At 37.0% G+C, this 12,825-nt stretch overlaps 1 protein-coding gene across 1 annotated transcript; it reads left to right on the top strand.

Moving 5' to 3' along the window:
• The first annotated feature begins 2,213 nt into the window (after positions 1-2,213).
• Positions 2,214-5,328, top strand: LOC145066271 (peptidyl-prolyl cis-trans isomerase FKBP62-like). Its single transcript, XM_079013479.1, has 10 exons — positions 2,214-2,527; positions 2,622-2,708; positions 3,189-3,449; positions 3,538-3,612; positions 3,697-3,777; positions 3,856-4,050; positions 4,134-4,208; positions 4,284-4,459; positions 4,544-5,053; positions 5,160-5,328. Exons 1-10 carry the CDS (start codon positions 2,338-2,340, stop codon positions 5,211-5,213), a joined length of 1,704 nt encoding a protein of 567 aa, XP_078869605.1. The 5' UTR covers positions 2,214-2,337; the 3' UTR covers positions 5,214-5,328.
• Positions 5,329-12,825: the final 7,497 nt, after the last annotated feature.

Here is a 12,825-nt window from a genome sequence, read left to right as displayed (position 1 = left end):
AACTTACCAAACATCCCTTAGCCTCCAAAATCTCTTCAAATGAAGTCCCAGAAGTTACCATTTAACCCCTATCACCCCAAAGTCCTTTCAATTTAAGTCCTAATAATTACCAAGCACCCCCTGACTTCTGAAAATCTTTACAAAACCAACCCGAAACTTACACTTTAATCCCCGAAGGGCTAAATTATATTGTTTGGCTCCCCGAAACCAACACCCCACTAAATATTATGGATTTTAGGGCCATTATAAAGTAATATAAATTATAAATTTATATCTCGGGGTTCCGGGTTTACTATTTAATTACTCTATTTCAAATGAGATGTTACAATATTGATCAATTTTTTCTTCAAAATGACGGATAAAACTAGACTCCAGATTTCTTGAAAAGTGGTACTTATGGATAAAGGATCCGTTTTGGAGCAAGTTTACAAAACCACATTGGGGTGACTCGATGTTTAGATATTGACAAGATGTTGTGTTTTGCCAAAACAAATTGTCAACATTGTGGTTTCGATTTGTTGGTAAAGTGTGGTATTTATAGGGTAAAATGTGCTTAAATTTTGAAAAAGAAAACCTTATAGCCATTGCAAACAGCTTGTCAAAGAAAAAAAAATCAGTATTGTATTTTCATTGGGCGTTCTCCATTGTTGCCATGACCAGACCCATTCCAAACCGCTTTGAGGTCCCAAACAAAATAAAAAAATGATGTCCTTATAATAAAAAAGATAGTTAAGGAGGATGAATTTTTGTTTTTGTTTTTTTATAAAATAGGTCATTGTTATAAATTTATCCGTAATCGTCCATTTTTTTCTTTTCTCGCTACTAGATTAAAGTTTTCTAGGTAACATATTATTTTAAACTTATAAAATAATGAGAAAAAGTAAATAAATGAAATGAAAAAACTTAGGTGTGAAGTTGTGATGCGAAATTGTTTCTAGAATTGTTTTTCAACAGCAAGGATAACGATTTTTCAATCGTTTTCTAGGCTCCAACAATAAGAATTTCAAAACTTGTGATGTTGAAGTTTCAAGTTATCCATAAAATATAAAAAAAAATCACATAAATTAATTGTTTATCAGAAAATTAACATGAAAGAAGTCAAGAACAATAACAAAATCTTAAAATTTACATGAATCGAGAATCAGATTAACACGAATTAGAAATCAGAAATCAGAATTGGTAAGACTGCCAACTATCAGGTTAACACGAATATTGGTTTGATTTTTTTAAATGATATGTGATATCAAATTATTAATATCGATGTATAAATAAATATTAAATATTGAAATAAGAAATCTAGGAAATGAAATCGGAAATCAAAAGGTTGCGTGAAAAAATTGCACGAATGGTCTATGTGGTTTAGAGTAATTTGAATGTTTGGTGCTTAACTTATTTTTTAACTTGGAATGTCTATATTGTATGTTTTTGTTGCACATTTGGTCTTTATAAAACTTAAAAAGACTACTTTACCCTTTTATATATATATATATATATATATATATATATATATATATATATATATATATATTTTCTTTCCTATTTTTCTATTATTGTTTATTAATATGTTGTGATTACTTGTAATACTCATTTGCTCAGGTACAAAAAAGCTATTGACTTCATTTTTTGTGTTTTATTGGTGTTACTAAATTTTCAACCACTCTTTGAGCTCGTTGGAGAAAGACATAGGAGGCATGGAAGCTGTTTGGTCGGAAAATACATAAGAACGAGATCATGTGGTGTGATAATGGTTGTACGTATGCTTTGAATAGTTGTACGTTCTTATTAATTATAATAAAAGAATGGTTTTTTAATACAAAATAATAAATAAGGTTACATAAATAATAAAATTAACTAAAATAGAAATTAATAAAAGCATAGTAGTTTTTTTAGGTCAGACGATAATCAAAAGCGCAATAAAAACAATTTATAATTACTTTCTAAGTTAAAATGATAAATTAAAGACTAAACCTATAAATTATCGCACCCGGTTCCAAACAGAAAACAAGAACACGTGGTTTGCTTACCGTTGGATTCACACCATTGCGTCTCCACCAACGAACCTGTGATCCGCAACACAGAGGATAACGTACTCCTGCAAACGTAAATGTGATATCTCTCGAATGATCCTGGCCCTTCTTAACCTCTTTTTTTTTTCGTCTAAGTAACTAACCCCTTTCGGAACCCTCTAGAACCCTTTTCCATTTACAGCCATCTGTCTATAAAAGCCTCAAAATCTCGATTTTCCTCATACGTACAATCCTTTCTCTCGGATTTGAGATTTTTTTTTGCTTGTTGATTTTGCTTTGTAGCAGCGAGATTTGATATCGGTATAACACAATGGAGGATGATTTTGACTTTCCCGCAGCTGGAGGAATGAACGATGAAATGATGGATGATACGCCGTATGATGCTCCGGGGACATTGAAGGTTGGCGAGGAAAAGGAGATCGGTAATGAAGGTTTGAAGAAGAAACTTCTTAAGGAAGGTGAAAGTTGGGAGACTCCAGAAAATGGCGATGAGGTCGAAGGTATAATTCAGCATTGATGCCGGTTCTGCTGATTATTATTTATGTTCGAACTCGTAATTGTATTGATTTTGATTTCAATTCCAATATGTTACAGTACATTATACTGGAACCTTGCTTGATGGGACTCAATTCGATTCCAGCCGTGATAGGGGAACTCCGTTCAAGTTTACTCTCGGTCAAGGTGAGGATTCTCGTTCTTACGATATGTAGTTATCTATCTTCTTCTTCTGAGTCTTAAATCATTGACGATCTTATTTTGTGATGTCTATTTGATTGATTATGCTCGTTATGGTGCTATTAATAGATAGTTTTCCATGTTTATTCATCTAATGCAGATGCACTAGTGATAAATATAAATGATCGTTATCCTTGATTGATTCTCGGTACCTTAGATCAGCTGTCAATGGCGATTAGGTTTTGTTTTTTCAATCTAGATGAACTTATTGCTAAAACGTTCATGATGTTTATTTTTGTTTTAAATCACTATGAAGCTTTCATATGATCCAATGCACATCTTGTCTGCTCATTATTTGCGTCGAATAGGATATAATAATATATAATTTCTCAACCATGAAAACATATATCAATAAATGAAACAGTCCGCACTTCTTGTGTTGTGTTATTTATATCACTAAATGACACTATTGCTCACTATGGATAGGTCAAGTAATTAAAGGATGGGATCAGGGAATCAAAACAATGAAGAAGGGTGAGAATGCACTCTTCACCATTCCTGCTGAGCTTGCATATGGCGCTTCTGGTTCACCTCCAACTATCCCTCCAAACGCCACTCTACAATTCGATGTACAACTACTTTCCTGGTCTAGTGTCAAGGACATTTGCAAGGATGGCGGAATCTTCAAGAAGATTGTTAAGAAAGGAGAGAAGTGGGAGAACCCAAAGGACCTTGATGAAGTTTTAGGTATCTCTTTTGTTATCATCATAGCCTTTTGATTCACAAACATCTTGTTGATTTGAACTCACCACGTTCATTGCTAATGTTTCTGCAGTGAATTATGAAGTTCGTCTTGAGGATGGGACTTTAGTCGCAAAAGCTGATGGAGTAGAGTTCACTGTCCAAGATGGTAAATTGCCTGGATGATAAATACTCTTCTACTCCTGTTGTGGTTGCTTTTGTTTATTGCTGACTGACGTCATTGTTTCTTCAGGACACTTTTGCCCTGCGTTGTCAAAGGCTGTGAAAACAATGAAGAAAGCAGAGAAGGCCGTTCTTACAGTTAAACCTCAATGTAAGTGTGTTTCTTTTCAATACAAAGTTAATTTCGTTGTTAGGTATGAGTTATGACTTGGTTTTTTCATGGTTGCAGATGGATTTGGGGAGAAGGGGAAACAAGCTTCGGGTAATGAAACTGGAGTTCCAGCAAATGCTACACTTCAAATTACTTTAGAGCTTGTATCATGGAATATCGTCTCAAACATTACCACTGACAAAAAGGTTGTAAAGAAAATCTTGAAAGAAGGAGAAGGATATGAGCGCCCAAATGAAGGAGCTATTGTTCAATGTAAACTTGTGGGTCTTTTCATTATAATTTGACAATTTATTACAACACATTGGTTTCTGATAATTTGGTTTTTAAAATAACAGTGACATTGATTGGTAAGCTGCAAGATGGCACCATATTCTTTAAAGCCGATCCTTTTGATTTCAAAACAGACGAAGGTATATAAAAACATCAAGAATCTTGATAAAGTTCCATACTTGAAATTCAATTGTCCTCACTAGTCTATTTCACAGAGCAAGTAATCGATGGGCTTGATAGAGCTGTGTTAACAATGAAGAAAGGCGAAGTAGCTGTTCTAACAATCGCACCTGAGTATGCATTTGGTTCTTCAGAGTCCAAACAAGAATTAGCAGTAGTTCCTCCTAACTCCACTGTCATCTATGAAATCGAGCTTATCTCTTTTGTGAAGGTCAGTTTAGTAATTTCATTTCAATACTAAGTTGTTTCCAGTGAAGGGTAATTGACACACACGCGTTGGTATTTGTTTTTCCAGGAAAAAGAATCATGGGATATGATCACTCCAGAAAAGATCGAAGTAGCTGGGAAGAAGAAGGAAGAAGGGAACATGTTGTTTAAAGCAGGGAAATATGAGAGAGCTTCAAAGAGATATGAGAAGGGTGTGAAGTACATTGACTATGACGCTTCTTTTAGTGAGGAAGAAAAGAAGCAAGCGAAAGTGTTGAAGGTTTCCTGCAATCTGAACAACGCAGCTTGTAAGCTGAAGATGAAGGAGTACAAAGAGGCTGAGAAGCTTTGCACGAAGGTGTTGGAAATGGAGAGCAGGAATGTGAAGGCGTTGTACAGGAGGGCTCAAGCGTATATTAATGTTGGTGATTTGGATTTGGCTGAAATTGATATAAAAAAGGCACTTGAAATAGAGCCTGAGAATAGGGATGTGAAGATGGAGTATAAGGTGTTGAAGGAGAAGATGAGGGAGTATAATAAGAAGGATGCTAAGTTTTATGGGAATATGTTTGCTAAGCTGTCGGGAGCTGATTCGAAAGTAAGTATTAGTCTGTCTGTATTGCTTGTTTGATTGATACGTAATATTCAAAAGATTTTTGATTCTTAATGTCATTGTTTTGGTTTTGGTTTTGGTTTTGGTGCAGAAGAAGATGGCTCCCAAGGAGGTAGCTCCAATGACAATTGACAGCAAGGCGTAATAAACAAAGGTTCCCATTTCCATCACCTTTTTTTTTTTGCTTTTTTGTTTGGAGGTCTAAATCGTTATGTAATGAGGATACATTTGAGTGAATAAAGATTTTTTTCATCCTTGAAGCTCATGCTTTGAAATCATTGAAGATTGTCTTATGATTTAGATTTGATGAGAAATTTGGAATACATCTACAAGGCAAATTGCTCTCTTGAACAAAACACTAATGGGATACTCAATTCCAAAAAAAAAAGGTCTACTACGGCTTTTACTTAGGCTGCCAGCGGGCAAGAATGTAGGGGCTTTATGGGATTTTTGTTTTTTTGGTTGTTCATTTGTTTAGTTACATTCTCCAAGTTAACATCAACAATCTCCAAAACGAATTAAACAGCTTGATCGATTGTTATCCGGGGTGTACACAACCAGAAAACAATAACATGATGAATACAAAATTTGAATTATTTCTGTGATCAATAATGATATCAAACCTGTAAAAAAAAGTGTTAGAGCTGGCAGTCAAACCAAAAACTTATCATCAAACCGGTTTAACTAAAAAATTGGTTTTTAAAACATTGGTGAAAACAAGAAAAAAAAAACCTTTTTATTTCTCTCTCACCCGACTTGAATATGCTCTCAGTCTGTTTTGTTGAAAATTGATTGGGTACATCTTTTTTTAGGCTTGTAACACAACGGCATGAGTGGTTACCAAGAAAATGACTTAAAAACTAAATTACCTTGCTTATTATGAAGAGTTGCAATGGAGGTTGGATTTGATTTGGTTGTAGCCTGTCTCAACTTCCATGTCATAAACGAATTTCTATTGTCGTATTGGTGGTGTCTTGTTTTTTTGAAGGCTCTGGTTGACAGGTTGTAGCTTTGTGTACAATTAAAAAGTATGCAAGTCGGGAGTAGACTTTGTATTTAAATGTGTTTTGTGACAAAACTACATGCAAGGTTTAAAAGTAAGGAATCTAGCCTTGAGGCGTTTTCCCTGTCTTATGAGACGTAAGCCTCGAGGCAAACCGAGGCATAAGCCCGAGAACGAATAAAAAAAATTAATATTATATAACTAATAAAAATATAATAAAAATACATAAAAATTCATAATTAACAAGAAAACAAATTTAAAGAAATTTTAATAACATTGTCATACAATATGACTAGATGGCAACTAAGGTTTAAAGAATGTATTAACAAAGCAAATATTAAACAAAGTTATGTAAATATAAGTTAATCATGTATGATAGTTAATTAGGTTATTTAGATAAAAAAATAATTTCTTGATTTATTTAGGTAAAAAAGTTTGACAAAAATATTTTCTCTTCTTTTTTCATTAGCAGATTCATTTTCTGTGGTTTCCTTGATCAAACTAGAGGTTACCAAAGAACCATGCACTCGAGGTGTCGCATGTCCCCGCCTCGTTCACCTGAGGCGCTCGCCTCAATTGGACCATAATGCACTGCCTCAAGTTTGTTTTTTCAATGCCTCGCCTCAAGGCGTACGCCTCACCCAATTTTTAAAACCATGAATACACGATACGAAACAAAATTTGAACGTAATTGGAATTCAAAATCGTGTTAAGTGTCGTGTTTAAAATTCGACATGAATTTGACACGATTTAGCATTTGTTTGTAGTGTTGTGTTGTAACGTCCCAAAAATAAGAACTAAAAATTTCATTTTTAAATTAATAAAACCAGTATTCCGGAAACATCGTCATGCATAAGAATCCAGGTAAAACAAATGTGTTAATCATTACATAATATCATAGTAATTTAAGAAAATGCGGAACGAGGTGGTGTGTGCTCTGCAATCATCCCAAACTCTTTCTTTTGAAAACAAAAGTACCTGAAACATAAAGTGAAAACCGTAAGCATAAAGCTTGGTGAGTTCCCCAAAATACCACATACCACACATACAGTTGCCATAGGTTACCCGCATGGTCTTTTCCTTGAAAAGCCATGGGCTCCCCCCATGGTCTGATATCCAAGTGTCATTGGCTACCCCTATGGTATTTCTTTGAAATGTCATGGACTACCCCCATGGTCTGACATCCAAGTGTCATGGGCTATCCCCATGGTATTTCCTTGAAATGTCATAGGCTACCCCCATGGTCTGACATCCAAGTGTCACGGGCTACCTCTGTGGTCTTTCATACAATTATCACAGAGACAACTATTATTCCACATAACAAATAATGAGTCGACATTGGTGACTTCGACCCATGGACATAGTGAGAAAACACACCTCAATCCAAGATAACCGAAAACTCGAACTGCTGCTATCGGAAACCTCGCACTGACATTAACAGTTAATATTTCATCAATAATTGATTCCAATTAAACCAAGAATTCTAGTCCAAAAAGCCAACCTTTAGGGTAAAAGTACATTTTACCCTTTTCCTTACTTTGCTAAAATCCAAGACCAATCCACTAGCATTATAAGCCGAAATCCCTCATTTGACACCACAAGGCCCAATAAGGCCCAAATATCCAAATTATGCCCAAACCCATCATGTGCCTAACCGGATAAGGCTCAAAATAACTAATGGTCAACCCTGGTCAAACTTCTGGACAATGATCCATGGACAACAAGTCAACAAAACAAGAAAAGTCAAACATGCCGAGTATGCCTCGCGTACTCAGCTGGTACGCCCGACGTACATCCTTTGGGGCCAGTACGTGCAGCGTACCAGATGGGTACGCCCAACGTACTCCCCTGAACCATATTCTTCTCCATTAAGCACTTAACCAGTTAAGTCTTTGCTCTAAACTCTTAAATCTTATTCCTATAGATGACTTATGACGTATAGTTGGCAAATTTACTTGCATGCATGGCTTAATAGGGCTCTAGAGCTCAAAAGAGCTTAATGAAGGGTCTTAACACATGCATAGTCCAAATAAACCTTAAAGATCACATTTTTATGCCTTTAGCACACCTAAAACATCCAAATCTACAAGATTAAGCCTATGAAACAACCTTAGCTCACAAGGACCAACCAAAAGAGGCAAAAATGGCCATAAACAAACCCAAAAGAAGATCTATACAATGAGTAGACAAGATAGGGACTTTATACCTCCAAGGTCACGAAATGAAGATGCTAACATTGGATCTCTTAGCTCTTCTCCAATAAATGAGTCTTCAACCTTCTTCTTCTCTTACACAAACCACCATAAACACTCTTCCAAGCTCCAAAACTCACTCAAGGCACTCTAGGGTTTCAATGTATGCTAATGGGGATGAAGGCTGACCTAAAATGTCCAGAGGAAGGATATAATGCTTCTTATATTAGGGGTAAAACCCCAAAATTAGGGTTTGGTGTTGAAGGGAGTACACCCCGCGTACCCCTTAGTACGCTCGACATTCTCAAAGACCTCCTGTGACCAACTTAACCATCACGCCCCGCGTACACAAAGAGTACGCTCTGCATACTCATTGAACCTCTAAAACCCTAAAACTTCATTTGGCCCTAACTCCTTTGCTCTAAGCCCGTTTCCGACGAACTTTATATCCACGGAAAGGTGACTAGAAGCCCTATGCTTCTAACAACTCACCTTAACCTTAAAACTTCCTAAACCAAAAACCCAAAATTCATAGAGGACTGATTTATCAAATTACAATTATACCCTTGGGCTTCGAAACACCATCGAGCACTTGGAGCACTTAGATTATAGCACCCACATCCAAAAAGGGCCAAATCCTTTCTTCCACAAGGTCGTAAGCATTATGATAACTGATGATCGGGCCACAACCCCGAATAATGAAGCAATTTGAAACTGAGTGTTGCAACTTGCCCCACTTAAATTCGATTTCGTCCTCGAAATCATTCCTTACCATCCCCGGCAAGCCCGACAGCTCGAGGGACACAACCACAACCTTGAGCATACAACGGACTTCCCAAGGCAACCAAACCCTACCCAATAAGAACTTTCCAACCCGAAGAAGATGAATCCATAATCCCATGCAGAAAACCAAACCTACTTTACCTGAAATCTGAAATCTCGAATTGGTCTGACTCCTCGATAGACCGCCCATACTGAACCACTACCATGCCTAAACCTCATTGAACTCTAGACTTAAATAGTACGCTTCCAATCCTTGATTGACTTGATGCTTCTAATGGAAACAAAATCAATAACCATTAATGTTGCGGAACACTTATACTTGACAGAAGGCTCCGATAATCCTTCGAGTAGAGGACTCATCCTTGCAACGGTTAGACTCGGACGGGAACTGCGTATCAGGGTCAAATCATTTACTCTGAGAATATTTAATCCAAGCTGTAAGTGAATTAGCACATTATCCAAATAACAAGCGACTCCACACATGAGTTGTAACGCCCGTAGATCCGGGCTAGTCAATATAGAGACGATAAGCATCAAAATTGACTTTTTGATAAGATTATTTAGAATGAATAATCTCAATTAAGTTGTAGTGGTCGTGACAAGGGTTCCGGATATATGAAGAATGCCGAAATCCAAGCTATAACGAAGAAATTATGACCTGTTGAAGTTTCGTGACAGAACCGGCACGACACTGCGCGACGTAAATAGTGAATTTATGATAGAGAGAGATTTAGCCTTAGTGATCTAAGTGAAAGTCGTAGAATACATTAAACCGAGAGCGTGCATAAAAAGAACGTCTAAATCTGACTTCATATGAGGAAGTTATGATTTTTCCAAGTTTCGACTTAGCGGTATGCAACCCAAAGTTCGAATATGAGATCGAGTGATTTTTAGCCAAAACAATCTAAAGGAGAATCGAAGATCTCGTCGATAGTAGTCCAGCGGTGAAAAGATAGACGAAAACGGACGTCAGATGAAGGAGTTATGAATTCCTAACGGAGTTTTCCTGTCCCTGCCTACTAAAAAATAATATAATAAAAAATAAAGTCAAAGTTAGCCGATGGAGTCTAAACTAGAGTTTTAGAGCATAATCTCACTTACACGTGGATATAAAGAACGTCGAAAACGGAGCTCGTATGCGAAAGATATGAATTTCTGAAGTTCGGGGCGTGAACCCCGACACCGTGTCAGAGTTCACAACGTGAATACAATATTCACGACGTGAACTCAGTACTTATGCCTTCTGGAGCCTGACAGACGCAAGTTGCGATGATGCACCTGATGACTACTGAACTCACGATGTGAATATTTGAGATTCACAACGTGAATCCAGAAAAATGACCCTATAAATAAAAACCGAAAGGCAGCCGGCCATGGTTGCTAATTCCTTCACTCTCTCACTTCCTACTCCCTATCTAGCCCTCTTGAAGTGCCCCCGAAGCCCCGGTATCATCCCGATACCCAAAGATCCTGAGAGAAAGAGTTTTCGAGTCGAAACTCTACCCGCGAGAAGTCCGGTTTCTTAGAAAACATTCCGGTTTCATCAAAGAATACTGCTTGAAGAGCCGTAGTGCTGTCCGATAATCATCTTATCAAGTGAGTGCATAGTCCCTTTCATGAACATGATTTTAATACAAGTATTGTTTGAATGTATTAAATATATGTTTTATGTGAGTTATTTGATGATGTATGAATTAAGTGTTAAAGAACATACCTGATTGTTTATGATAACTTAGGTTAAAGAGTAAACCTAAGATTTGTTATAATGGTTATGGGGTAGTATCTCTTTATGAGTACGAGTGAGATATATATGGAGAATAGAACTTTAAAATATGTCATTGATCCGGAAGCATGGATTAGACATAGTTATTCGTCCCTAGTCCGATTTAGTTAATTGTCATTAATCCGGGAGTATGGATTAAGACTTAGTCAATTGTCATTAATCCGGGATTATGGATTAAGACTTAGTTAATTGTCATTAATCCGGGAGTATGGATTAAGATTTAGTCAGTTGTCATTAATCCGGGAGAATGGATTAAGATTTAGTCAATTGTCATTAATCTGGGAGTATGGATTAAGACATAGTCAGTTGTCCTTAGTCCGGGAGTATGGACAGGACATATAATCTGTCATTAGTCCGAGAGTATGGATTAAGACATAGTCAGTTGTCCTTAGTCCGGGAGTATGGACAGGATATAGTTATTTGTTATTAGATCCAGGAGTATGGATCAGGTCGAGAGGTTATTTTTAGATCCGGGAGTATGGATCAGGTTGAGAGGTTAGTTTTAGATTCAGGAGTATGGATCAGGTCGAGAGGTTAGTTTTTAGTCTCGTTGAGAGGATTGACGGGGTGGGGTAAGAGTTGGTTATATATATATATATGTATATATATATATATATATATATATATATATATATATATATATATATAGAGAGAGAGAGAGAGAGGGAGAGAGAGAGAGAGAGAAAATTTTATATTGTGTGAATTCTAAATTATATATATGTTATAATATTGTGGGATTGAAATCCCTATGTACTCACCAGATTTTCCAAACTTGACCCACTGAATATTTTTGTATCACAGGTATCGATACAAAGACACATTACACTGAGAGATTAAAGAGATGTATATCATTAGTGTAGATGAATGTAAGTTCGGTTTATGCTTATGTGTCTGTATTGACCAAGACATCCCAAATGTTTTAAAACAAATAAAATAAATCTCTTTGGAGATGCTCAGATAAAGTATTTATCATGTTTTATGGGAACAAATTTTGCAACAGTTTTCTTTAAAAGATTACTCTGATTTTTTAAAACAAAGCATAAACAAATCGGTTTTTTCTAGCCGTGAAATTTGGGGATGTCACACGAGTCCCAAATCACAATACTGGCTTGACTTATGTCGATGGCCCTAGCTATTTTCCAAAAGCAGCCGAGACCTCCTTGGTCCCCACTTTCCTACCAACTAACCGAAACACCGGATTCCCGCCCGGTTTCCGAGTCAAATGCCACACAGTCGCCCTACTTGACTTCCTAATGAAAGCCTCATCTGGCGATAATTGATGAGGCTATCTTGCCACTTATGGCTCCAACCGATCATAACAGTCCGAAAAACCTGACGCCATCAAATCCAATGCTAAAGGTGAATGCTATATAACCAATTGTAGTCTTATATCACAACCGGCCTCCAACGACCTACCACTTCCTGATTCCATGCATGTCGTGGCCTTCCCACAATATTATGAATTGACCCATCCTGGTCTAATCAATCTGAAGAAATCCATGACCAATCATGGATTTGCCACACCCTCATTGTTGCACAGGGACCAATGAATGCTACAGGCCACCCCACAGTCTTATAACACTTCCAAACTAAATACCAACCTAGTGAATGCTACGGGCTACCTCGTAGTCTTACAACACTCCTATACTACCTGCTAACTAGGGAATGCTACGGGCCACCACCATAGTCTTACAACACTCCTATCTTGCCATGGACACTTCCCATGGTCTTAATGCTCATCTATCAATCCATCCATTCTCATCCTGAGTCGAACACGCACCAGACTATGCACCCTAAACAGAGGCTCGGGTCATGCTTCGAACCCCATCCTGGGTCCATCAAAATCCTTTTATCCATCACCAAGAAGACGCGAACCAACTGTTGGAAACTTCCTGAACTCCCAAATCACACAATCCTCAATCTAGACGGCCACCTGAGTCATCTTCCCTCCTAACAAGAATGTGAAACTCATACTAGTTTCATGACTGATTTGGCT

The sequence above is a fragment of the Lactuca serriola genome, chromosome 8, assembly GCF_051521515.1.
Source record: "Lactuca serriola cultivar US96UC23 chromosome 8, Lser_US96UC23_V15, whole genome shotgun sequence".
In the NCBI taxonomy this organism is placed as follows: Eukaryota; Viridiplantae; Streptophyta; class Magnoliopsida; order Asterales; family Asteraceae; genus Lactuca; species Lactuca serriola.
This window is presented reverse-complemented; position numbering and strand designations above follow the sequence as displayed.